This window comes from Gekko japonicus, unplaced genomic scaffold, assembly GCF_001447785.1.
Source record: "Gekko japonicus isolate JY-2015 unplaced genomic scaffold, Gekko_japonicus_V1.1 scaffold42, whole genome shotgun sequence".
Classification (NCBI taxonomy): Eukaryota; Metazoa; Chordata; class Lepidosauria; order Squamata; family Gekkonidae; genus Gekko; species Gekko japonicus.
This window is the reverse complement of record NW_015165831.1, coordinates 1,364,034-1,388,919: the sequence shown is the minus strand read 5'-3', so window position 1 is coordinate 1,388,919 and position 24,886 is coordinate 1,364,034. Positions and strand designations below refer to the sequence as shown.

The following is a 24,886-nucleotide window of genomic DNA, read 5'->3' as shown; positions in this document are numbered from 1 at the left end:
ACAACTGCCGCCGCCAAGCTCCACTCGATCGGCAGCGAGCGGGCGCTTGACAACAGACCCCCTGACAACAAACCTCGTAATTGACTCCTCCATCGCCCACTCACAGCCTCTCGCTTCACCTTCCGGTTCGCCTCTCTTGCATGAAACGCTTCTTCCGGACGCGGCCTCTGCCGACCTAGTCCCGCCTTCTTTTGTCAGAATGACCAATCGGCGGAAACGGTAGTGTCGCCTTAGCAACCGCGCCTTGCTCCGCTTCGTAGAGGCCTTTACGGTGGTACTGCCCCCTCCCCAGTTGCTTAATAATTTTATGTGAATATCAACAATATGGTTACAATGCAACAATGCAATACCAGAGATAGCGACACAGTAATACATACTAAAACACTCTCAAAACAGTATGTGAGCACTTCCGAAAATAAACCTGGTCAGAACACGTGGTGTCTTTAGCGTTGCCACTCTGGGGTGGAAAATATCTGGAGACTTTGGGGGTGGATCCAGGAGAGGAAGGGGTTTGGGGAGGGGAGGGGCCTCAGCATGGTACAATGCCATAGAGTCCACCCATCAAAGCAGCCATTTTCTCCAGGGTGGCCTGTGAAGGAGCCACCTCCTCCAGGATCATATAGTTTGACATAACCACCAGCCTACATAAACGCCATCATAAATACTCTTGACACCATGTTTTCACAATAAACGTTTGGTTCTACCTAGAGGGGGATGGATGGCTGCGTAATCACAGCTACTCAAAAGTTCTCGGTTTCTCTATTCTCTGTTTCTCTGGAGAACACCAGGCTGTGGCTCAGTGGAAGAGCCTCTGCTTTGCATGCAGAAGGTACAATGAGGCTGAAGTTGGTTCCTTATTCCCAGTTCCTTATTCATTCCTTATTCACAACTTATTCATGAATTCAACCAAAAACACTGAGAAGAGTTTGAAAGTTCTGAACCCAAAATATGGTCTGGACCACCACACATCATACACCCCCAGGTTCACAGGATTCTCCCCTTCAAGGGGATATATCCTGTTTCCTGGTCCAAAGCACAGTTCTTGTGCTAGCTGCTCCAAAGTGGAGTACCCTTAAGACAATCACACAGGCAGACACTTGGGCCACGAAACAATATGGACCACGCCAAATGATACATCCCTACACTCTGGTGTCTATATAGTGAGGGTTATCTAATACAATGTAGCCATCATTTAGTATACCACTGAATATTACTAAAATGCCAAAAAGAAGTTATTCCCACACCTTTTTGTCTCTTCCTGTGGGTGGCATGCTGTGGGTGGCCCAGCATAAAAAAAGCTCCCCAAAATTCTTCAGGCTGCAGTAAAAGCAATACTAGTTAAATTGCTCATTCGAGGATTATCATTAAATCAACCCCTTCCAGCAGATCAGCCTTCTCAACCTACATCTTGTTTGGACTGCATTTTAGCTACATCAATGAATTCAGTCTAGGGTCACTGATTCAAGACAGAGACAGGATACTTAATTAATGTAATATGGAGTTGTCATCAGCATATTAATGACACGCAAACATCCAGCTTATCTTGTTCAATGACTGCTTCAGCATCTTAAGCAGTGTGGTAACTTTTACTCTCACAAAAAACTCTTCCCTGTTATAATGGGAACTTAAGAAGATCCTCCAGGTTCTCCAAGGAACACCTTATCCCCTGAATCATCCTCTGTATACTTTGACATATACCCTTATGCTGTTGATAGCCCCCTAAAAATCAGTGTAATACTGCCTCTAACTTCCTTGGAATCCCTCCTAATAACCCACTTTTCCCACAGAACTTTGGGTACAAGCCCTTATCCCCCCCCCCCCACATTCTGGGCCAAAATGAAGCTTGAGGACATGTAACAGAAATGAAAAGATGTTTTCACTGCAGTTGCAGTCAGGAAATAGCACTTTGGCTGAGAGCGTCTAGTATTGCTATCCCCAGGTTTCTGACTGGAACTGTGAGAGTGGCTTACAACCCTGCTGTGAATTCCATGGTGAGCTTCCTCACACTGTAGATGGAGCTAGAGGGAGTGTAATTTATCCTAGCCCTGCCATGTAGCATCACTGTTCATTTAAGATCATCGTGCACACACAGCCCTGGGAATGGGAGCATCACTAACCAGGTTCTCGTGTGCTTAAAGTGCTGTGCTGGGGATTATTTCTCCACCCTCTCTTCACAGGCAGCTAGTTCTCCAAGATTCCCCCCCCCCCCATTGTCCTCCTCTGGTGCATTCAAAGCCTACCCCGTGAATCCACTGCCTTCTAGTGGATTGGCCATAGCTGCAACTCATGTGTGTATAAACGATTCATGCCACCCATTCTATCCTTTTTATCACTATGTGACCACGTGGGAGCAACACGGAGATGTGTGGGTAGAATGACTCCCATCATGGGCACTGAGAGATAGATAGTGGCCCCTCTGGCAGCCAGTTTGACTGGGCACCTCCATGGAGATCTGTCAGAGGCAGAAGCACAAGGAATTCATCTGCACCATGCCTGATGCATTAGGTGGATCCCCGCCAAAAGATGCTTAACATTTGACAAAGGGAATGCTGTGGATTAATTTCAGTTAGGCTTAGTTTCATCAAGGAAGAGTTTGTGCCAAAGGTTTCATGGGGAAAATGGGTCCCAGAGAAAGATGTGAAGGAAGCATGAGAGTATGCTTCACACGGGTGTTCTGGCAAACAATTCCAGGCATTAGGGGCAGCAAGGGAGGAGTTGGCTAAAGGTCACACTTTATTACTAAACATAGGCCTTTTTGGCATTTCCCCCCCCATTGGTTCTGGCCCCATGTTGTTGTTGTTGTTCAGTTACACAGTCAACTCTTGACTCTTCACAACTCCTTGGGACCACCCTTCTGTCCACCGTAATTTGCTCAACTTCATGTACATTGCATCTATGACACTGTCCAACCATCTCATCCTTTGACGTCCCCTTCTTCTTTTAGCTTCAGTCTTTCCCAGCATCAGGGTCTTCTCCAGTGAGTGCTGCCTTCTCATTTGGTGGCCAAAGTATCTGAGCATCAGCTTCAGTATCTGGCCTTCCAGGGAACAGTGAGGGTTCCCTATAGTGCTTTGGTTTACCCCAGTTTCTGCATGCATTTTTGTGCCTTTAGTTTTTGCTTCTTTTTTTATCGTTCCCCCCCTCCCCCCAATTTTTTGAGACCACTTTTATCCCAATCTTTTTCTGGAAGCTGATTTTGAGTCGGCTTTTTCCTTGTGCATAAGGTTTCTATAGTTTTCTTCGTCCCACCTGCTCCCACCCAGCTCCAACCCACCTTTCCAAAGACAGTACTTGTTATCATCATCATCAAACCACTCCTTCTCTTCTCCTCCTACCCTAAAGACAAGTGGGTTTGGGTTTTTTTATTTTTAAAGGCACTAAAACAGAGGTGTCAAACTCATTTGTTATAAGGGTCGGATCTGACATAAATGAGACCTTGTTGGGCCGGGCCATGTGTGTCTTAAAATGTAATACCAGGTAGCGGAGATATAAACTTTATAAAGTACACGAACGCAATTAAAGTTTTAAATTTAAAATAAAACATGCTTAAAACACTAGCACTCTTGTAATATTTTGTTAATTTAACAGTCTTTGATAACTGACACCTTGCATGAGGCATCTAGCAGTGTGTAGGCAGGCAAAATTGCTTCCAGCAACCAGACACATCCCACCGCCAAAGCAGGGCATGTGGGGCCTGAAGAGAAAGCAAGAGCACCCTTTGATACTGGATAGCCCTGAGGCCCATGGCTTCTTCTTAGCTTAACGGCTACGATAGCAGCTCCCTTGGCAGGGTATTGAACCACAGGACCGTGTGTGGTAGCCGTCCCTCCCAATCTACAGAAAAGAAGGAAGGGGTGAGCAGGTACCCAACAACGGTTACCGGTGAAGCTGTCCCGGTGAGGTGAATGGTTGTTTGAAGTCACTCAATGGTTCCACCCTTCCCTGGACCTCTGGATGAGGCCTACATCACTCTGCCTCACGGAAGCAGAAGAATCCATTCTCCCACGTCACTTTGCCACCTATGTAGATACAACAATTTGGGCTGAGGGGGCCAACACCGCCCCTCAGAGCAGACATTGGTCCCTCCATTCAGCTACAGATACCCTCTGTGAACTCATGAAGAGTGGTCTCTCCCCACTTCCCATCAACAAGCAGGAAGGAAGGCCTGTGATTTAGGGGATCAGAGTCCTTGAAAGATCCTTTCTGGAAGACGACACTTCCCTCCAGTATTGTCAAACCCTGTGCCTGGCACAATGCCTCAGCCTCCTTGAGGCTGTCCGTGGCCAGCAGGCGGGCCAGACAATCCAAAGGGTAGCGGCAGTTCCTGCTGCTGAAGCCATGGCTGAAGGTGTGCAGGGCTAGGCGGCGGGCCCCGGCCACGTGCGGATGGAGGGCACAGCTCTGTAGGTAGGGCAGCTCCCGAGCCAGGCGGAAGAAGCGGGCAAAGTTGCGCTCCAAGTAAGCCAAGCTGATCGCCCGTGCTGTGGAAAGCTCAGGGGAGGCTCGGATGTGATGGGGGAGCCCTAAAATCTGCCAGAGAGCATCTGGGCTGCCTGTGGATAGGAGAGAAAAGTAACACAAAGTCATGGTGATGTTATTTCCAGTCCTTACAGCCAGCATTACAGGGAGACATTCTGGGGGATTATCTGGAGCGCCTGACTGGATCCTAAAGCTCGATATTTTATTTAGTTATTTATTTTATTATTTGTTTGTTTATTTAACACATTTATTAGCCGCCCTTTTGCTTTGCAGAATGCAGGACAGCTTGGGTGTGTGTTAATTCCCGTCAAGTCACTGCTGATTTAGGGCAAGTGTACGACCCAATGAATGAATGACATCCAAAACATCCTATCATTAACAGCCTTGGTCAGGTCCTGCAAACGGAGCGCTGTTTTCTTGACTGACTCACAAGGCAGTGGGGATTTCGGTATTTTTAAATAGTTGTTTTATTTACATTGTAAGCTGCCTTGCAATGTAAACAAAACAGCTATAAAAATACTGGGAAGACCACAGTCTCAGCACTGCAGTCATGTGCTGCCAGCAAAGGGTGCCCACATACAGAGCAACCTGGGAGCATGCCCCACTGAAAGGATGTATCCCATGGGGGTCCCTCCCTCCCAGGTTCCCAAACACTGTTAAGTGGTGAGACTTTACTGCAAAAACAAGAGCAATGGTGAGAAGTTGCTTCCCTTGAACCTACCCAGCATTTCGAGATCGCCTCACATGCTCAAAGCCCTTCTGACGCATTCTCATGCAACCCTTACAACAACCTTGCAAGATGGACCAACCTGATTACTCCTGCACTGCATAAGGGCAGGGAAAGGGGCAAAAGGCGCTCTCTAGGGCCACCTGAAGACTGTAGCAAATTGGAACGATGGACCGCAATCACAACTCTTGCCCAGGATCCTACACATCCGCCCAGCCTCCCTCGGCTTACCCAGGTTGTATAGCAAGAAGAGCGCTTGGAAGAGGGGCTCGGCGGCGGCGCGGTCCTCCTCCTCGTCCCGGTAGGCGCGGCGCAAGACAGCGAAGCACTCCTGGACCTGGGCTCGGTGCAAGTGGGCGTCGAAGCGGGCGGGCGGCTCTCCGCAGAGCTGGTGTCCGGCGCGGAGCAGGTAGACGAGCGAACGCTCGAGGACCGCCGCGCAGGGCAGGCCGGAGGCGCGCTGCACGGTGAGGTCGAGGCGCACGGCGCGCAGGCGGTCAGTGACGAAGGCGCACTGCTCGGCGACGGACACGTCGGGACGCCAGCGGGCCGCTTCGCCCAAGAGGTGCCGCACCGTGGCCAGCAGCACCGGCGGCGGACGCAGCTCCTCGGGCCGCGAGCGCTCCTTGCCGGCGGCCGGCCGCGAGTACTCCTTCACCGCCTGCTCGGGCGGCCCCCGCTCCAAGACATGCAGCCGTCCCTGGCGCCGCCGCAGCGCTAGCTCGCCGGCCGGGCACATCTCCTGGCAGGTGCCCGTCGGGACCTCCTCGAAGCCGCCCATGCTGCGGAAGGCAGGGCGAGGGGCGGCGCCAAGCGTCGTCGCCCGGAAAGGGGCAGCCCTGGCCCTGGTCGGCCTCTTGTCTGCGACGACGCCCCGTTTGGCGCGGAGCGGGAGCTCCACCGGTCTCACGCTTGGGACTCGAGTGCCTGCCCGCCGCGTGAGATGAAAGGGGAAGGGTCCGGGAGGTGAATCGGAGCCGGCAGAGTTTTCTATGCATGCAAATCCTTCTAATTCCAAGTGCGCCTGTGCCGGACGTTATCCTTGCCTCTGGGAAGCAAAAGCAGGAACCAAAACTTTAGATTAGAGTCCAGGAGCACCGTAGAGAGACCAACCAGAGTTTCAGGGTGCCAGCTTTCCAGAATTAAAGTTCGCTTCGTCAGACAGGGCAGTATCCCCGATCCTCCACTTTTCCCAGTTAAGGGGGAAATGCTGTTCAAATAAATTACAAAAATGACTTGACTCCAGTGGTAACAAGAGAAATAAATTTTACTTACAAAAACAGAAGCACACCTTACATGACATATTCATGTAGGTACATTTAACTTATTCTCAACAGATTAACTCCACAAAAGGTTAATTTACTACAGCTCCAATCCCAGTTAAGAGAGAGAAGAGAGATCCTATATCAGATAAAACAGAAGGCAAGCAAGGGCCAAGGAGGCTCAGCATCTAACCCATGAGAGCCTGGGGCCAGCTGCCAAGTGTACCCAGCAGAGAATCCTCTTAATCCCTTCCAGGGGTCATTTCGTAGAAAAAGAGGTGCAGGAGCTCATTAGCATAACTCATTAGCATAACTTATTTGCATATGCCACGCCCCCTGACATCACCGGAAGTGTGTCAGAAGGCAACACCCACCGCTCAGGCTCCACTGGACTGTTTTGGATTGCTAGCTATTGGAGGGGGGGGGGAACGTGCAGATCTGTCCTCGCAGAGGAGGGAGAGCATGTACCTGAATAAAACTTGGTCTTAAAGTTGCCACTGGACTGTTTTGGACCGGGAGGCCGGGGGAAGCTCTGCAACATACCTGGCTGCTTCTTGCTCTGACTGAGGGCTGCTGGGAGCAGGGGGTGGGGCTTGTTGCATGTGCCCGCCCCCTGGGCTCTTTACTGCCGGAGCTCTGCTCCTGTGCGCTCCTGCAGGAAATGACCCCTGATCCCTTCCCTTCCAGGTCCTCTAGGGTGCAGAGGTACAAAAGGCCCCGGTCACAAGGACTGGATAACGTGGGGGGGGGACTTTTTGCGCCACCACCATTAGAGCCGCCATAAAGCGATCCCACGCATCAGCGGCACGCCACAGTTTCGTCCCTCCGCGCCTGCGCATCAACAAGGGGCCAGAGGGAACAGCCGTGGTGGCGCAATCACACCGAGGGACTCCGGAGGCAGCCCGTGACAAACCGGTTGCTAGTACCTTCGAGCAGGTAGTTTTTAATCACGCATTTTCGGCGGAAGCCACGGGTTTGCCACAGGTCTTCCCAGATGTTGTGGTGTGATTGCACCTGGATAATCCGCCATGCAATCGTTGCTCTCCCGCGGCAAATCCTCCATGTGAACAGGGCCAATATCTAACAAAAAATCAGAGGCAGCAGAACAGACTGCGCCTGGCTGCAGATAGAGGATCACATTTTGGAATGGTTCCTTGTGCTAACCCTCCCTTCAAATGGAGGATGTTTTTGTTGTTGTTGTTTTATAATGTGAAGGAACTTTGAAAGCTGAAACTCACCATCTGCGGTCTTAACTCATTATGCCTTCTGAAAAGTATGGGGTTCGCCGCATGGAGGACTCGGACAACAACATGCTGTAGCACACGTTTATTGTACTTCACATAGACAAAGACTAACTCTAACGGCCAACAGGGCCAACTATATACATATCCACCAGCCACCCCCCCACTCCCATTGGAGGGTTTAAATGTCCCACCAAGGTGGCTATTGGTTGGGGCTGGGGAATCCAGGATCCGAAGTTTCCTTTGTTTTCGGATTCAAGCTCTGGCCTGTCCGCGGACCCCTGGAGGCGGTCCACGTACATAACACCTTCAGAGAGTTTTGCTGCTTCTTACTTTTGCATTTTGTGGACCAGGTTAAGCTGCAAGGCTTCATGTCTCACTTTTATACTTAATATATCATGTTATCATACACCCAGAGGAAGCTACATTCAGGTGGGTAGCCGGGTTGAACTGAAGCAGCAGAACAAAGTCAGTCCAGTGGCACCTTTAAGACCAACAACATTGTATTCAAGGTATAAGCTTTCATATGCAAATTTATACCTTGTGCAAGCTTATACCTTTTGTGTCTGAAGAAGTGTACTTGCACACAAAAGCTTATACCTTGAATAAAATTTTGTTGGTCTTAAGGGTGCATGCCACTGAACTCAAACTGTTGTCCAAAGGAAGCTAGTACACAGTCCCTGCTCCGTATGAAGAAGTGTGCAGACACACAAAAGCTTATACCCAGGATTAAACTTTGTCAGTCTTAAAGGTGCCACTGGACTCAAATGTTGTTCTGTTGCTTCAGACCAACATGGCTACCCACCTGAATCTATCTGCTCCTTATATTTATCTAATCCCTTCTTGAAGCTGTCTATGTTTGGACTGGTAGCAGTTACAAGGCAAGACAGCTTCAAGAGGGGACTGGATAAACATATGGAGCAGAGGTCCATCAGTGACTATTAGCCAGAAGGTATAGATGGAGCACTATGTCTGGGGCAGTGATGCTCTGCGTTCTTAGTACTTGGGGAGCAACAGTGGGGGGGCCCCACTGGTGGATCTCCTGATGGCACCTGGTATTTTTGGCCACTGTGTGGCAGAGTGTTGGACTGGATGGGATGCCTTTGGACTGGGTGGGATGAGAGGACATTAAACCCACCCTCCTCCCTGTGCTGAAGCTGATGTGTAGCTGGCCTCCCAAACCTTTGTAATGCAGGATGGGGGAGCCCCCTCCCCTGCGTGGCACGCATGAGGAGACTCAATTGGTTGCGGCACTGTGGCACCGGTCACACGGAGAATAAGGTAAGCGGAGTGGACGGATTAAGGGTGGCTCAAACCGGTGCGATCAGACGCCAACATCTGGCAAGCATCATGCACCCGCCCCTAACCCGTCGCATCCGGCCAAAAATGCGGATCGAAAAGGTACTAGGGAAAATGGAGTACCTACCAGAAGATCCGCAGCAACGGCAGGCATGGGATCGCGGACACTCCGGCAGCCTGTAGCATCCTGCAGCTGTCCGCGATCCATACATGCGCACTAACACGGGAACACGTGTTGCCTCGCTGGGACTATGCTGTTGCCTCCCCAGTGTGATTGGGTGCCAACGGAGGGAGAACGGAGCTGCGGGGGAGCGTAAGATCGCGCTCCCGTGCTTCTTTTAGCTCCGCATCTAATATGCCTCCCTTCCCCAACGGATTTTCCCGCTCAATCCCGCTCGTGTGACCGGGGCCCGTGTCAGACTGTGAATGGAAGCCTGTATCCTGTTGCGGTTACTTTCCCACCCACCTCAGTAGCCCTCAAAATCACCACTAGAGGGCACTGCATTAAGTTGTTCAGGCTTCTTTCACAGTTCAGTAAAATGTCAACGGCTTTAAGTTTATAGATTTCAACACTCCGCATCAAAGTTGTCATTAAATTTTGGAAATAGTGAAGGAATTTGCACTGTCTCTTAGCCACAGACTTCAGAGGGGCACTATAGAGAATCTGAGAGACAGATAGGTCAAGACGTTGAGCATCCCTCCTTTCTACTGCTCTGATGTTATCCTCTTTGTCAACTCTCACCCATGCATAATTTTATAAACCTTTATCATGTCCCCCTTTAGTTGTCTCTTTTCTAAACTGAAAAATCCCAAACTCTTCAGCCTTTCCTCATAGGGAAGGTGCTCCAGCTCCTTAATCATCCTGGTTGCCCTCCTCTGTACTTCTTACAGCTCTGCAATGTCCTTTTTGAGATATGGTGAACTGTACACAGTATCCCAAATGAGTCTGCATCATAGATCTATACCGGGGCATTACTATGTTAGCTGTTTTATTCTCAATCCCTTTCCTAATAATTCCTAACACAGAGTTTGCCCTTTTCACCGCTGCAGCACCCTGGGTTGACACTTTCATTGAGCTATCCACTACGGACCCGGATCTTTCTCCCTCTCTCTCAGCAAGTTCAGACCCCATTCGTCTATGCTCAAAGTAGGGATTTTTTTGTCCCGGAATGCATTGTCTTACACTTACCAACATTGAACTTCATTTGCCACATTTTTCACCCACTCAGTTTCTGGAGATCCTCTTGGAGGCCTTCACAGTCAGCCTTGGTCTTCACCATCCAAAATAATTTTGTGTCATCTGCACTACTTGCCCCTAGTTCCAGATCATTTATGAATAAATTAAGTAGTACTAACCCCAAAACCGATCCTTCTGGGACCCCACTGCTTACTTCTCTCCGTTGTGAGAACTGTCCGTTGATTCCTACTCTTTGCTTACTATCATTTAACCAGTTTTTAATCCGTAAGAGAACTTGTCTTCTTCTCCCATGACTGCTAAATTTACTCAGGAGTCTTTGGTGAAGTACCTTATCAAAAGCCTTTTGAAAGTCCAGGCATATAATGTCTACTGGATCACCATTGTCTACATGCTTGTTCACTTTCTCAATTTTAGTACTGCTGAAGCGAGCACACTTGTTCACTTTCTCAAAGAACTCCAAAAGTTGGCGAGGCAGGCTTTGTTCCTCTATGTGCCTAACAATTCTTTGATTACAATTTCTACAGATTTGCCTGGGACAGACATTAGGCTGACTGGCCTGTAATTTACTGGTTCCCCTCTGGATCCCTTTTTAAAAACGACTGTGCTACTCTCCAGTCTTCTGGTACAGCAGATGAACTTAGTGATAGGTTAAATATAAAAGTGAGTAGATCAACTGTCTCACATTTGAATCCCCGTGCTGTCACTTATCGGCTTTTAATTTCCCCATTAGGTCTAGAACTTCATATCTGGTCACTTCAATTTGGCTCAGTTCTTCAGACTCCCTTCCTGAAAATAGTCCTGCACCTCCACCCATTTAAAGCTAGTTAATGAGATTAGAATTCCGTCTCTATCCTGTCTAGAATGGAGCTCGTTACAATAAAGGATTCATATTAGTTTTGCAAAGATAAAAAGGCTCTGTGTGTAACTTTGTTTCTCAGCAGCACACACATACCAGGTAAATTCTGCAGTGTCATCTGCCTTTGAGCACTCTGTGAACCCAGTATTTCATCAGAATTTTGGAAATAGTTTCTACCTTCAGATTGCAACTGATCAGCTAAAAGTCGTCCACCCCAACAGCAAATTGTAAACATAAGCCTCTCATCCCTTGGGCCAAAATTTTCAGGTCGCTCTTACCCATTTTTCTTCTAGCCTTTTTGAAATCATGACTGCTTATCTGCCTCACCTAGGAGATTCTGTTTCAGATCTCATATTCATTAGACCACTCTTAGCGGCATAGCAGTTAAAGAGTGTCAGAGGACGTTCTGCCATGAAACTTGCTAGGCAACCTTGAGCCAGTCACCGGCTCTTCTTAACCTACCTCACAGGATTGTTGTGGACATAACATGGGGAAGTAAAAACCATACACACCACCCTGAGCTCCCTGGAAGAAGAGCGGAAGGAAAGTGGGATAGGTGAGTATACATAATAGAATCCATTCTTTACAGACCATTTCTGCAGTAGTGAAATTCCCCGCACTGACATTTTAAAAACTGCACGTTATGTGAAATTTTCCACAGCAGATTTTTTCTCACCGGACACAAACCCAAAGTTTTCTCGTTCTTACCCCACATTTTCGGAACTCGGTAAACCCAGGGATTCCAAAAGAAGAAGAAGAGGAGGAGGAGGAGATTGGATTTATACCCCGCCCTTCATTACCCGAAGGAGTCTCAGAGTGGTTTACAATCCCTTTCCCTTCCCCTCCCCACAACAGACACCCTGTGAGGTAGGTGGGGCTGAGAGACCTCTGCCGAGAAGTGCCCTTGAGAGAGCAGCTCTGAAAGAACTTATAACTGACCCAAGGTCACACTAGCAGCTGCATGTGGAGGAGTGGGGAATCAAACCCAGTTCTTCCAGATTAGAGTCTGCACTCCTAACCACTACACCAAACTGGCTCTTACCCCAAAAAAGCGGGGTAAGAAGGAGAAAACTTTAGGTTTGTGCCTGGTGAGGATAAATCTGCTGCAGAAAATGACACATAATGCAGAGTTTTAAAAACGTCAATGCGAGGAATTTCACTACTGCGGAAATGGTTGCAGTAGAATGCTAAAAAATAGTCCCAGCTCTGATTGTGGATGGCCCAATCACATCAGCTCTTGGAAGCTAAGCAGGGTCAATACTTGGATAGGAGACCCCACCCCCAAGGAAGTTCAGGGTTGCTATGCAGGGGCAGGCAAAAGCAAACTACCTCTGTTCATCCCTTGCCTTGAAAACCCAACAGGGTCGTCGTAAGTCGCCTGCGACTTGATAGCACTTTCCACCACCAAAAATTGGTCCAGGCTTAACTGTAAAGCCACTCCCTGTAAATGTTTTTTAAAGAGTTTAAAATCACTCTTGTGGTAAAACCAGAAGCAGGTAAGGTTTATATTTTTGCAAAAAGGACATCACATACCCCACTGAAATGTTTAGAAGATCTTTCAGGGGTTGTTTTGCTCCCACCACTCCAGAGCCACCGACTATCAGTGTTAAAACTCCTTGGGGGCATGTGAAAATTGAGACGTCCTTTGGAATATGCTGCTGAGGCAACACCTCTTGCCTATCTATTGCGCACTCACATAATATGTAGAGAAAACACACAAAGGCTCTCTGAGTTGACCATAAAACTGGCTGCATTGTGTTGCTGGAAGCTTCACTGTGCCTCCTGTCCCGCCCCCCCCCCCCTTCCCTGGAATTCGTTTTGAACAATAGCAGCTGAAGGCTTCTCCCTGCAGCCAGAAGCTACATGAGTCAGCTGTCAGAGCTGCCATAAGGCCCAGCCTGTCATACGATTCTAACCCCCCTGAACAAAGAGCATTCTGATTCCATCCAGCTTTTGATGGAATGTCATTCAGCTTTTCTGGAGGAGCTGCAAGTGGGAGCAAGTCAGGAGTGAGTTTTGCTGCTGGAAGCGCAGGCAAACAACTGGCTCTCTGGCCTTCTCGGCAGAGGCTGCAGCGATCCTCCCTTGCATCATATATGTGTGTGTGTGTGTCCTTAAGCTGAATGTTTGTGAACAAGGAGCTTTTTGCAAGATTCTTCTTCTGGCTACAGTCCCCCGAGCACAATTGGCAGAGGAGTAACTGCTGTCAGCGGGACGTAATTCTGAGTCAACCCTTATGGGATTGCGCCATCTGTCCTTATTATATCCTCCTAGTGTGATCACTGACAAAGCAGCAGAAAAGGGGAAGCGACATGGAGCACATCTGTTGACGAAGGTGGTTTCAGGCAGGTAGCTCTGTTGGTCTGCAGTAGCACTGGAAAGGCCACCAAGGTTTCCAGGGTATCTGACAAGGGGAACTTTGACTCCCAAAAGCTTATTCCCTAGAAATCTTAAGTCTTCAAGGTGGTACTGGACTCAAATCTTACTCTGTTGATGAAGCCGCTCACAGGGACAACACACAATGGTTGTGATATGTCTTATTCCTCTCTTGAAGTGGGGTGGATCTTTCCTTTTTTCCTTATATTTCACTTCATAACCAATGTATTACTCCCTGGACGGATAGCCTACAGAACATTTCAGAACAACAGGAACTAAAGATATTATTGTCCGGCAATATTTTTTAAAATGTGCATGTGACTTTGCCATATTTATCAATGCAATTACAAATCATTTATAAAAACTTCCGGTGTATGGCTGGCAGGCTGTTAAGTTACAGGGAAAGGAAGTGGGGTAATGAACAATATGCCCCACAGAAGGTAAGCTCTCTAACCCTGGTTCTTATAAGAACATAAGAGAAGCCATGTTGGATCAGGCCAATGGCTCATCCAAGCCAACACTCTGTGTCACACAGTGGCCAAAACCTAGGGGCTATCAGGAGGCCCACCAGTGGGGCCAGAACTCCAGAAGCCCTCCCACTGTTGCCCCCCAAGCACCAAGAATACAAAGCATCACTGCCCCAGACAGAGTGTTCCATCTATACCTTGTGGCTAACAGCCATGGATGGACCTCTGCTCCATATGTTTATCCAATCCCCCCTTGAAGCTGTCCATGCTTGTAGCTGCCACCTCTTCCTGTGGCAGTGAATTCCATATGTTAATTACTCTTTGGGTGAAGGACTTTTTTTTTATCTGTTCTAAGCTTTGTTGTTGTTCAGTCGCACAGTCGAGTCCGACTCTTCGCGACCCCATGGACAAGATCCCGCCAGGCCCTCCTGTCTAAGCCCTCCTGTTCTAAGCCTACTGCTCATTAATTTCATTCCACCCTGGCACTGTGGCTCAGTAGAAGAGCATCTGCTTGGCATGCGGAAGGTCCCAGGTTCAGTCCCCGGAATCTCCAGTTAAAAGGGACCAGGCAGGAGGTGGTGTGAAAGACTCTCTGCCTGGGACCCTGGAGAGCTGCTGCCAGTCAGACTGGACAATACTGACTGTGATGGACCAATGTTCTCATTTAGTGTAAAGCAGTTTCACATATGGAGGGGGATTCTGGGTTTTCATTAGCTTCAGATACAAACCTTGATTCAGCAGCCCCACTCTTGGCAGGAAGCAGTGGTGAACTTGGGTTTTCCACTTTAAACCAAGAGGAAGGAGACTGCGGGAACAGAGAGACTCCTCTGTGCTCTCTCGGTATTTCGGATCCGGGCACTGCAGCGCTCATCATCATCTCCCAACGACACGAACGGCCCACTCCACTTCCCCCCACATCCCTGCCCCACAAAGTGAACATCCAGAGCAAAAGCAGATGCAATGGGTATAAATTAAAACAGGGCACTGGAAAGGTTTACAAACATGTCTTTGGACAGTGTGGATCAAATCCTCCACCCACCAACAGTACAGCAAGGAAAGGTGAAGTTGAGTGGTCACATCTACTCTGGCCGGTCGAGGCCAGGATAAGGGCAGTGGCTGCTGAAGGAGCAGAGGGTGGCTTCTTCCTAAGGCGGCGGCGGCAGCAGCAGCAACTCAGCAAGGGACACCCCGCGCTGACGTGTGCCCACCAGGGGTGCCTCAGAAGCCACCCCTCAAAGGTGTAGATGCTTCAGGTGTTGCTGGAAGATCTCCTCAGCCCTCCGCAAGTATTCCGCTGTCTTCTTCTTCACAGCCTCCCTGCGGGCCGCATCTGGGTCCCCTGAAAGCAGGAAGGAAGGAGTGAGGTACGGGGTGGGCCCGACAAGCTCAGCGCAACAGCCAAAAGACCACACTTGGTATCAAACCATGTAAGAGCAGAATCTACTGTTTCGGGTACACGCAGGGGTCATTTCCTGCAGGAGCGCACAGGAGTGGAGCTCCAGCAGTAAAGAGCACATGCAACAAGCCCCACCCCCTGCTCCCAGCAACCCTGGGCCACGAGGAGCATGAGGATCTGTGCGTCCCCCCACTCATAGCTAGCAATCCAAAACAGTCCAGTGGAGCCTGAGTGGTGGGTGTTGCCTTCTGACACACTTCCAGTGATGCCAGGGGTGTGTGGCATATGCAAATAAGTTATGCGAATGAGTTGTGCTAATGAGCTCCTGCACCTCTTTTCCTACGAAATGACCCCTGGGTACAAGGAAGTGTAATAGGTGATGGGAAGAGGCACAGCCCAAGTTAAGGTGAGTACGGATGCACCTGAAAAGGAGGACTCTGCCTCGTTTTTTTCCTCCCCCCAGCCTGAGCTCCGTCTTCATCCACTGCATGTTGTGAAAACACACACAGGTATGTGCCACCAATTCTAGCATTGCCTGTGCCACTCATGCAACCAGCACCCTTTAAAAAGATGCAACACGAACCTCTATGCAATTAGGAATCCTTTTTAAAAAGTAGAATTGATTTAAAAAAAAAAATTCTCAGGGGAGGAGAGAGATGGTTTAGCCATGTTGCCGGTTCCAAACAAACAACACTGAACCAAGGCCAGTCTGGGCTGCCAGCATCCAGAAGCAGCACCTTCCCCCACCTTGGAAAGAAGATGGGTACATCTGAAACTGAACGACGGGGAGCATCCCTCCAAGGAAGGCTCACGCTCAAACAACACACATCTATACAAACTGCCCTGCTCACAAAAAGGAGGACCGTTCATTAAGGCCAGAGGTAGACCCAGATGCCTCACAAAGGAGAGATGAAGTCGACGGACAGTAGATCCGGGACAAAAAAAGGGAATTCTTCTTTACACAGCAAGTGATTAAAATGTGGAATTTGCTGCCAGAGCATGTACTGATGGACACAGGCGTGGACGGCTTTAAAAGGGGATTAGATAGATTCATAGAGGAGAGGTCTATCAGTGGACACCAGCCACGGTGACTAAAAAGAACCTCCACATTCAGAGGCAGTCATCCTCTGAATCCCAGAGCCAGAAGGCAACATCAGGGGAAGGCCTTAGCCTCTGTGTCCTGTTTGTTGGCCCTCCAGAGGAACTGGTTGGCCAGTGTTTGAGACAGGATGCTGGACTAGATGGACTACTGGTCTGATCCAGCAGGTCTCTTCTTATGTTCTTATTTACAGTCAATGTTCCCTCTAAGCTAAGTTAGTGTGAGCCAGCTCATGTTTTTTTAGCCTCCAGCTCACACATTTTTGCCTCAGCTCAGGAGGGATGGCTCCAGAGCAAACTGATTTATGCAGGAGCCAAATCGCTCGCTCACAACTTTAATGCCAGCAGCTCACAAAGGAGAATTTTTGCTCACAAGACGCCACTGCTTAGAGGGAGCATTGTTTACAGTACACACACGTACTAGGAAGCAAGTCCAACTAAGCGTGCCAAGGACTGCAGCCTTGTGACAGGGAAACCGGGGCGCTTATACAGACAGCGCAACGTGGCTGCCCACGTCCTCACCCTCTCAGATGGGGTGGAAGTCACGGGACCAGCTCTCCACATCAGCCAGAGGTAAGCAATCCCCGTACCTTGCAGGCCCTGAAGCAGCAAGTCAACACCGCTGCGGTAGCCATGGAAAGCCCCCTCATAGTCTTCAGCTGCTTCGCTCTCCAAGGCGCGCTTGATACGCTCGGTGGCCAAAGGCAGGTACGCACCGGGATCTGACGCGGCCGTTCCTGCCTGGGCTGGCTGCAGGATTCCTGTGCTCAGGGGAGAAGGCGCCGGTCCATCTTCCAAGGAAGCACGAGCAGGGGACGAGCTGGCCGCACCCGAGGCTGAGCAACAGGGAGAAGGCTGGGAACACACACTCCTTGTCTTCCCCCTCCGGGCTCTACAACTCTACTCGTGCCCACACACCGCTTAAGTGAAGGCCGTCATCTAAAATCACACAATGGCCTTGCAAAAGACACGCTCCAGCAGGAGATCCATGGAGGAGCTTGGGGACAATACAGAACGAATCCCAGTCCTGTCTCCTGGTCCATCCTCCCCCCTCGAATGAAGGCTGACCAACACTTGGCCAAAACCACGCAGGGCCCAGCCGCCCACTGACAGCCTCCGTCAACCCACCTACCTTCCTCCGCGAAGGGGTCAAACAGGGCCAGCTCCTGGACCGACAGGGGGCAGCGGGAAGGCGAGCTCATTTCCTTCTCTTCTTCTTCCTCCTCCTCCTCTTCCTCCTCCCCAGCACAAGCAAAGAGAGCATCCAGGGCTTCATCTTCACAGTTTCGGGGGGAGGAGTGGTCCCCTGTGCCAGGAACACTTGATCAGGCTGGGCAGTGATTGGGGGGCGGGGGGTGGGGAATGACAGGCCCTCAGAGCAGGCAAGGCACAGGGATGCAGGAAGCTTCTCCCATTCAGCAATATCCCCTCCCGGCCCGGCCCTTGTGAGAGCAGGAGCCCAAGGCTCCAGATGTGTAAGAAATTAAAGCTGAAGCTCTCCCTCCCGCTTTGGATTCCAGAGATGCTGATAATATCTGGCCTTTATCAGCCGCCTGCAAGCTGCCACAATGCAGACGCAAGCCTCTGAAGCTGCAGATTAGGAACCCGGAGGCCTCATTATCAACACTAGAAGTCCCAAGGGAGTCAACAGTCCTCACTCCAAGCCTCGCAAGGTCCTGATCGTCCGTCTTTGGAAAGGTCCCTGTGTGCACTTAGGTTTTATACCGAAGCATGCAGCAAAGAGGGACTGCCCTCCTGGAGCCAGCTCCACAGAAACCTGATTGGAGGTGGGAGAGGAGGAATCTTCCACTCGTCCTGCACATATCCTCCATCCCAACACAAGCACAGGGGGGTGGTTTCTAGTTTGCAAAGTCCCAACTTGTGCAAAAATTACATGGGAAAGCTGCATGCAAGGACGTGCAGCATGCCTCTCCTCCACTGCTGATAAGCAGCTCCCCACAGAAGAAGGGGAGCAGATCACAAAATTCAGCCTCAGCATCTTACATGAAGCTGCCTTCTGCTGAGTCAGACTCTAGGTCTGCTCAGCAGGCCCATAGCCAGGATTTTGTGGCTTGCGGGGGGCAAATTTTTTCCGGTGGGGCTGCCATTATTTTTATGTCTGCCCCCAAGCCCAACCACTGGGAGCCACCCTTCTCCCTCCCCTCCTGCAAGATTTAAGCAGCCCTTCAGCTGATCAGTGGGGAGCACGTGGCCCGTCGATCAGCTGGAGGTCGCTTTAAATCTTGAAGGAGGGAAGGGAGAGGGAAGCGTGCCATCCACCGCTTCTTTTCAAGAATGTTTAAAGGATCCATTTAAATGCTCTTGAGAAGAAGTGGGGGGGCCATGCGCACGACCCCCCAATCCTTCTCAAAAATATATTGTGGGGGCTGGCCCTTTAAGGAAGGGGGCAGAGCCCCCAATAGCCCCACTGCATCTACGGGCCAGCTGCTCAGACTGGCAGCAGTTCTCCAGGGTCTCAGGCAGAGGTTGTTCACATCACCTGCTATCTGGATCCTTTTGACTGGAGATGCCCGGGATTGAACCTGGGACCTTCTCCATGCCAAGCAGCTGCTCCATCACTGAGCCACAGCTCCTTTAGAAGGCAAGGACCAGAAAGCCCTACCTCCCTCCCTCACTGGGGGCTCCAGATCACAGACTTTCCTCGTGGCTTCTGCAGCTCTGCAGTGATCATGCTCCGAGTCCAGGTCCAGGAGTCCGTGGTCCACGTCAGACGCCAGAGCATCCTCGCCAGGCTCCACTCCTTCTGACGGCACGGGGATCAGAGGGGGAGGCAGAGAAGGCAGGTTGCAGTTTTCCAGAGGTCTCCTCCCCTCCCCACCCTGCAAGACAGAAAGCAGCAGCATGAGTGCAGAGGCACAAGTGCAGTCTTCATCGTGGGATGCGGAGCAGGCCATGAATCACACCTGGAACTCACAGGAGGACTGGGGGTCAGGACCCAGCACCCCCATTCTGCAACCAAGGAGGGGATCCAGGAGCCACAGTGGAACTCACAAATCCCTAGAAGCCTCCCCCTCCACCACCACTACGAGGACTCAACGTTGGATCCAGTGGCCCAGGGGTCATCTCCACCCTCCTCCCATCTGCCCAGTCAAAATACCCGGAAGAACTCCTTGAGCTGTGGACTGTTGTTCAAAGCGGGGATGTGCACAGTGAAACGCAGCATGACCTCAGCAGCCTTCCTCCGCTCCTCTATCACCTTGGGCTCAAATCGCCCTGCAAGAAAAAGAGTCCCACGTCACACTGGGTGTCAGGACTGCTGCTGTGCCACCCTGTCTGGAGTATACATGCGTTCGCAGGAGGCTTCCCTTTGCTAGGTTGGCAAAAATTCCCCAAACCATAGAGCCTAGCTACACATGATAGTTTACATGTCCATTCTGGGACCTGTTGAACCAGACAATCGCTGAGAGTTCCATGTAGAAACTTAATACAGACCCAATTCAGATTGAGACCATGACACACAGGGAGGGGAGACCTAAGCATTTCCTCGTGCACCATTTACCCCCACCTGAAACAGTCCTGGGGAGCTATTTTTCCCATTGGAAAACTAACATGTACTGGACTATGTATATACAGTCTATACACAAGTTTCCCTGGTGAGGCAAATAGCAGCTCACTGAGACAATTTCAAGTTTGGGGAAATGGTGCAGGTGGAAGTCTTAGGCCCACTCTCTGGCCTTGATCTGAATCAGTTCACTATGCCCCTGTGAAAGAAGCTTCAGCACAGAACATACCCAGCACCCATTGGTTCGGCAGGATCTGGAATGTACCCCTAAACACTGCAGTTGGACTCCAAAAAGCAACCTAATGCCCTCCTTCTCCAAAGCAACCAAACAAATGTTTTGGTTCAGAAGGAAGTCATCCTGAAAAGGGCTATGAAATCTAGCACATCCCCTACCTCCCTGCCCCAGACAGCTGGGTCATTCCCCGGCCCACCCTCCCCATCATTAGAAAGGCTTTGTGGGATCAAAACAACAGACCCCCTTATTTCTAGTAACACTCTCCATTCTATTTCCAGAAGTGGCCAGACTTGTTAGTTGTCAGATCCCTCCTGCAGAAGGGAAAGGTGGCACCCAGAGAGATAAAGACCATCCACCCTTCATATTTAATATCACTCCAGATATCCATTCACATAAAATCAGTGTGGGTCCCAAAGGTGACCCCAGCACTGCCTGCCAGGAAATTAGCCCAGGAAACATATTTGGAAGTGAACGAAAAGGGCTGACATACAAACAAGTCTCTCCCACCTAAAAGGAACAACGATGGGTTCTCAGGAACACACCAAGTTCATTTTGTTTTTAGATGTCATTTCCCCCCCCACTATAAAATGCAAGTTCACATCTTTAGTGGTGTTTGCTTGCCTGCTCACTTCTTTTGGCTGGCTGGCTGGCTGGCTGGCTGGCTGGCTGGCTGGGCTTAGCTTGCTCGCTCTTCAGTTTATCTCTGCTCTGCTATACTAAACACCCTTACTCAGGAGTAGGCTCCTTGAAGCGCAGGTCCTCCACAGATCTGAATCTTCAAGACAGGTAAATATAACTTCTTCCCATATCTATTACACCCCCCGTTTTTCTACACTATTTCTTAGCCAAACTTGCAAGAGTGTTTTCAGTGTGTCTTTTAGAGTGCATATTTGCCTTTTTAGTATCCCTCAATAAAAATACTTTTATTTGAACATCAGCCTGATTTATTTAAGAGTCCTCTAAGGGAAAATCCTGGTATACATAGCTGGAGATCTCTCTAGTGACCCCCTCTCATACTGCCTCTAATAAAGCTAATTCCCAGTTCAAATAGGTGACAGCACTCTGGGTACTCTTGCTTAGCTAAAGCCCCCATCAAACAATCAATTAATTACTAGACCATTTGGGGTAACAGACGGATTGCCCTGGAAAATTTCCTGGAAAGACCCTGATCATCTCCCCTGTTTCCACCACCAGGTATTCAGAGTGATTAACACATGGAATTCACTGCCACAGGAAGTGGTGGCGGCTACAAGCATGGACGGCTTCAAAAGGGAATTAGATAAGCATATGGAGCAGAGGTCCATCAGTGGCTAATAGCCACAAGGTATAGATAGGGACCAGTGTTCCCTCTAAGCTGAGTTAGTGTGAGCTGGCTCACAGTTTTTTAGCCTCTGGCTCACACATTTTTTGTCTTCGCTCAGGAAGGAGGGCTCCAGGGCAAACTAATTGATGCAGGAGCCAAATCGCTCGCTCACAGCTTTAATGCCAGGAGCTCACAAAGCAGAATTTTTGCTCACAAGACTCCACAGCTTAGCGGGAATATTGATAGGGACTCTGGGGCAAGTGATGCTCTGTCATCTTGGTGCTTGGGGGGGGGGTCAACAGTGGGAGGGCTTCTAATGTCCTGGCCCCACTGCTGGACCTCCTGATGGCACCTGGTATTTCTGGCCACTGTGTGATACAGAGTGTTGGACTGGATGGGCCTTTGGCCTGATCCAACATTGCCGTCTCTTATGTTCTTATGTTCAGAGGACACAGTCACCACAGAATCCCTGCTGCAGGAATGAGAGGTCAGTGGTGAGCATCTCTCCCACCCAGCTCAGTTCAGCCCCTCACCAAAGACTTGGGCTTTGGGGAAAGGAGGAAAGTCCTCCAGACGTCGGAAGAGGTTACGGTGGGTGTAGGCCAGGTCTCCGTGCAGCTTCTTAAAGTCGCTGTACCGTTTCCAGACCACAATCTGTAAGATGAAATACGGGAGAGACAGACAATACAGAGAGCTTTCCGGTGCCCACCACAACATGGGGCTCCTGCCAAGAAATAATACCTCCGCATGAAGAACTTAGGAAGTGGAATGGAAGTCAGAGCTTGAAAGCTAAGCAGGGTTGGTACTTAGAGGAGAGACCACCAAGGAAGGCTCCGGAGAGGAAGACAATGGTAAACCACCCCTGCTTCTCCCTTGCCTTGAAAGCTCCTTATTGTGGTCACTGTAAGTTGGTTGTGACTTGACGGCACTTACATACATACATCTGAGGAACTGTTCTTTCACACACACCCTGCCCCATTTTCACAGATTCATCCTGTGTAGGAGCCCTGCAGATCTATCCAGCCTTGCTCTGCAGAAAAACTTACTTATCCACTCAAGGCACAAAGTTCACATCTGGCTCTCTGGGAACCTACCGGTGCGGTCAGACGGCGTGCTGGGAGCGGTTTGAATTGCTCCGGCCCTGATGCGGTCTTTTTTAACCTGGAGAATCGCGATCACACTCACCTCCTTGCTCCGGATCGCTGTGCTGTTGTTTTTCTCTCTCTCTCAGTTTGGGCATGCGCACAGGCAGCCATCTGTGGAACTAAAAGTTTCGCACCTGCGCAGAACAGCGATTTCCACTTCAACCCGACTGCTGTAACACTTCCCTTTAAATTTTAAAGGAACACTTCCCTTTAAACGTTTACCGCCAAAAATGGCCTCCGTGAGATCCTGAACTTGTCTAAAGGCTAAAACGAAAGGTAAAGGTAAAGGTTCCCTTGCTCGAAAGCCAGTCGAAGCCGACTCTAGGGTTGCGGTGCTCATCTCCGTTTCAAAGCCGAAGAGCCAGCGCTGTCCGAAGACGTTTCCGTGGTCATGTGGCTGGCATGACTAAACACCAAGGCGCACGGAACGCTAAAACTAAGCACCATCTAAACATTGTTTTTAATAACCCTGTGGTGGACCTCCACCTATGCGCACACCGCCAACGCTTTTTAAAAAATGGGCGAAAAGCGGAAGCCTCGGGCAGCTTTCGAGCGGGGAAGGGGTTTAAATCAGAAGTGGCTCAACACCGGAGGAGCGATCACACAGGGGGAAAATGCGGCTGGAACCGGAGAATCAGGAATACACCACTTGGGGACCTGGTATCAAAATACTCCGGGTTAGAATCAAAGAATCATAGAATGTTAGAGTTGGAAGGTATCTTGCAGGTCATCTAGTCCAACCCCCTGCACTCTGCAGGAGCATAGCTGAAAGATAGCCCTACATACCTACAACATACCCGAAAGATGGTCGTCCAGCCTCCGCTTGAAAACGTCCAGCGAAGGAGCATCCACCACCTCCCGAGGTAGACTGTTCCACTGCTCAACCACTCTTACAGTTAGGAAGTTTCTCCTGATATTTAGCTGATATTGACTCCCTTGTAATTTCCACCCATCCGATCTAGTCTTGCAATCCGGAGCAAGAGAGAATAGATCTGCTCCATCTTCTACATGACAGCCCTTCAAATACTTGAAGACTGCAATCATGTCCCCTCTAAGCCTTCTCTCTCCCAAGCTAAACATACCCAATTCTTTCAGCCTTTCCTCATAAGACTTAGATTCCAACCCTCTCACCATCCTGGTTGCTCTCTTCTGGACACGCTCGAGCTTGTCAACATCCTTCCTAAAATGTGGTGCCCAAAACTGGACACAGTACTCCAGGTTAAAGCAGTTTTGAGCCGGAAAGTGATGGCTGGGGATGGGAGGCAGATGTTGACCCTGTGATTGTGCAGATAAAATCCATTTCTGAGGAGGGCCAACACACCCTACCAGTATTACTTTATTATCCCCTCAGCCACTGAAAAGATATGCAGCCAAGGGAAGCACCCTCTGTACCTGGGCAAATCTCAGTCCTCAGTTCCTCCCTCCTGCATTTAGCATAACCTGTAAGGCAAGTATAAAGACGGACATACCTCCTTGACATCTTCTGGATTCACTTTTGAGACAAACTGGAGGAGAGAAAAATAGAGCCAGATGTTGAGACTCGACAAGACTTATGTTCTAATTTTAATATTTTTTTACTTATATCCTACTTTTCTCCTGATCAATATGCCACAAAGTGGCATATGTCATTAAAACCAGCTAAAATCTAATTGTTATAAAAGCACATACAAATACTAAAAGAGCAAAGGGCCATCCAGAGGGGCGGGGGGGGGGTCCTGTCTTCCCCCCTCCCATTTTTAATATTTCAGAAAGGGGAGGGGCGGTAGCGCAGGCGCCTTTATTTCTTGCAGGGTTCCCTGCAATGATTGTATCGGAGCTCTGCCTTCAATAGAGATTAAAAAAAAACGTGTAAGGGAACAAATGCAACTTGCAGCTCAGACCCTGCCGGGGAACCACACCCGAGGAAAAAAGTACTCTGCACATGTACAGAGGGTCTTGCGCGCTGCTGCTCCTGCATAGGCTCCACCCACTGGAAGCAAACTCCGCGAACAGACAGAAGCCCTATTGACGCACTTCGCCCCCTCCCCTCAATGTGGGATTGGGGGGGTTCTCGAAAACCCCTCCCTCACCTTGGCGGTCACTTTGTACTCAGTGTAGCCTTTGGGGTGGGTTCGGGTGTCGGTGACGGTGTAATGCCGGTGGTACTCATCCTTCGCCCGACGGGACATCCCGACGCCCTTTTGGGCGATGCGGCCCCTTTAAATCCAGAACTCCCCGCGTAGCCAGCAGCGGCCAAAGGCAGCAGAGCGATGGGCTATCCGAGTCGCGACTGCGCGTCCAG

The 24,886-nt window shown here is 49.9% G+C and overlaps 2 protein-coding genes across 2 annotated transcripts; both read right to left on the bottom strand.

The window, feature by feature from the left end:
* Positions 1 to 3,578: 3,578 nt before the first annotated feature.
* On the bottom strand, positions 3,579 to 10,222 carry SAC3D1 (SAC3 domain containing 1). Its single transcript, XM_015410794.1, has 3 exons — positions 10,198 to 10,222; positions 5,438 to 6,133; positions 3,579 to 4,553 (listed from the first exon to the last, which is right to left on the bottom strand). The coding sequence occupies exons 1-3, from the start codon at positions 10,220 to 10,222 to the stop codon at positions 4,090 to 4,092; spliced, it is 1,185 nt and encodes a 394-aa protein (XP_015266280.1). The 3' UTR covers positions 3,579 to 4,089.
* Positions 10,223 to 14,873: 4,651 nt separating this feature from the next.
* SNX15 (sorting nexin 15) lies at positions 14,874 to 24,886 on the bottom strand. Its single transcript, XM_015410821.1, has 8 exons — positions 24,675 to 24,886; positions 24,075 to 24,110; positions 21,994 to 22,114; positions 19,518 to 19,633; positions 19,023 to 19,239; positions 17,532 to 17,705; positions 16,990 to 17,235; positions 14,874 to 15,244 (listed from the first exon to the last, which is right to left on the bottom strand). The coding sequence occupies exons 1-8, from the start codon at positions 24,771 to 24,773 to the stop codon at positions 15,138 to 15,140; spliced, it is 1,116 nt and encodes a 371-aa protein (XP_015266307.1). The 5' UTR covers positions 24,774 to 24,886; the 3' UTR covers positions 14,874 to 15,137.

Coding starts and splice junctions, on each gene's coding strand:
- SAC3D1 (XM_015410794.1), bottom strand. CDS start 10,222: ATGTGGCAAATGAAGTTCAATGTTG. Junction 6,134..10,197: donor GCAAATGAAGTTCAATGTTG/GTAAGTGTAAGA, acceptor CGCGGCGGGCAG/GCACTCGAGTCCCAAGCGTG. Junction 4,554..5,437: donor CTTCTTGCTATACAACCTGG/GTAAGCCGAGGG, acceptor TCCTATCCACAG/GCAGCCCAGATGCTCTCTGG.
- SNX15 (XM_015410821.1), bottom strand. CDS start 24,773: ATGTCCCGTCGGGCGAAGGATGAGTACCACCGGCATTACACCGTCACC. Junction 17,236..17,531: donor TGACCCCTTCGCGGAGGAAG/GTAGGTGGGTTG, acceptor CCTGTTGCTCAG/CCTCGGGTGCGGCCAGCTCG. Junction 15,245..16,989: donor GCTGCTTCAGGGCCTGCAAG/GTACGGGGATTG, acceptor TCCTGCTTTCAG/GGGACCCAGATGCGGCCCGC.